The sequence below is a fragment of the Austrofundulus limnaeus genome, unplaced genomic scaffold (assembly GCF_001266775.1).
Source record: "Austrofundulus limnaeus strain Quisiro unplaced genomic scaffold, Austrofundulus_limnaeus-1.0 Scaffold1480, whole genome shotgun sequence".
NCBI classification, from domain to species: Eukaryota; Metazoa; Chordata; class Actinopteri; order Cyprinodontiformes; family Rivulidae; genus Austrofundulus; species Austrofundulus limnaeus.
The window spans coordinates 5,492-5,874 of NW_013953882.1; the positions used below are offsets into that span (position 1 = coordinate 5,492).

The 383-nt window shown below is 43.1% G+C and overlaps 1 protein-coding gene across 1 annotated transcript in view; it reads right to left on the reverse strand.

Moving 5' to 3' along the window:
- LOC106535529 (prostaglandin F2 receptor negative regulator) overlaps positions 1-383 on the reverse strand; it is a gene marked incomplete at its 3' end in the record, with an annotated part of 34,419 nt that continues 34,036 nt past the window's right edge. Inside the window, 1 exon segment of the mRNA XM_014032558.1 lies at positions 1-108. Coding sequence (XP_013888012.1) covers positions 1-108 — 108 coding nt within the window.

Consider the following 383-nt stretch of genomic DNA (forward strand, 5'->3'; position numbering starts at 1 on the left):
GTGCCCGTTGTGATGCTGCACCAGTAGAAACCTCTGTCAGACAGCTGCACACCGGCCAGACGAAACCGGAACTCTGCTGGACCGGTCTTTGTCAAGACCATACTGTCTCTGAGCGAACAAGCAAGAAGAATAAATAAATGAATAAAATTTCAAAAAGAAGCTAGCATTCTTTGAAGGAATGCAGTAATACAGCAATGCCCTCGTGGGCGGTGAAGATTTTGTGCATTCTGTTAGTGCGCAGAGAATGTGTTGGAGATTACTCTCAGCTACTACCAAACCAAAATTTACCTGAACATCTGTAACACTCACTGAGCTGTGGTAATTTTTGTTTCCTAAGGTTGCTTAATAAGGGCAGACATCTAAAATGGAAATCACTCATGATG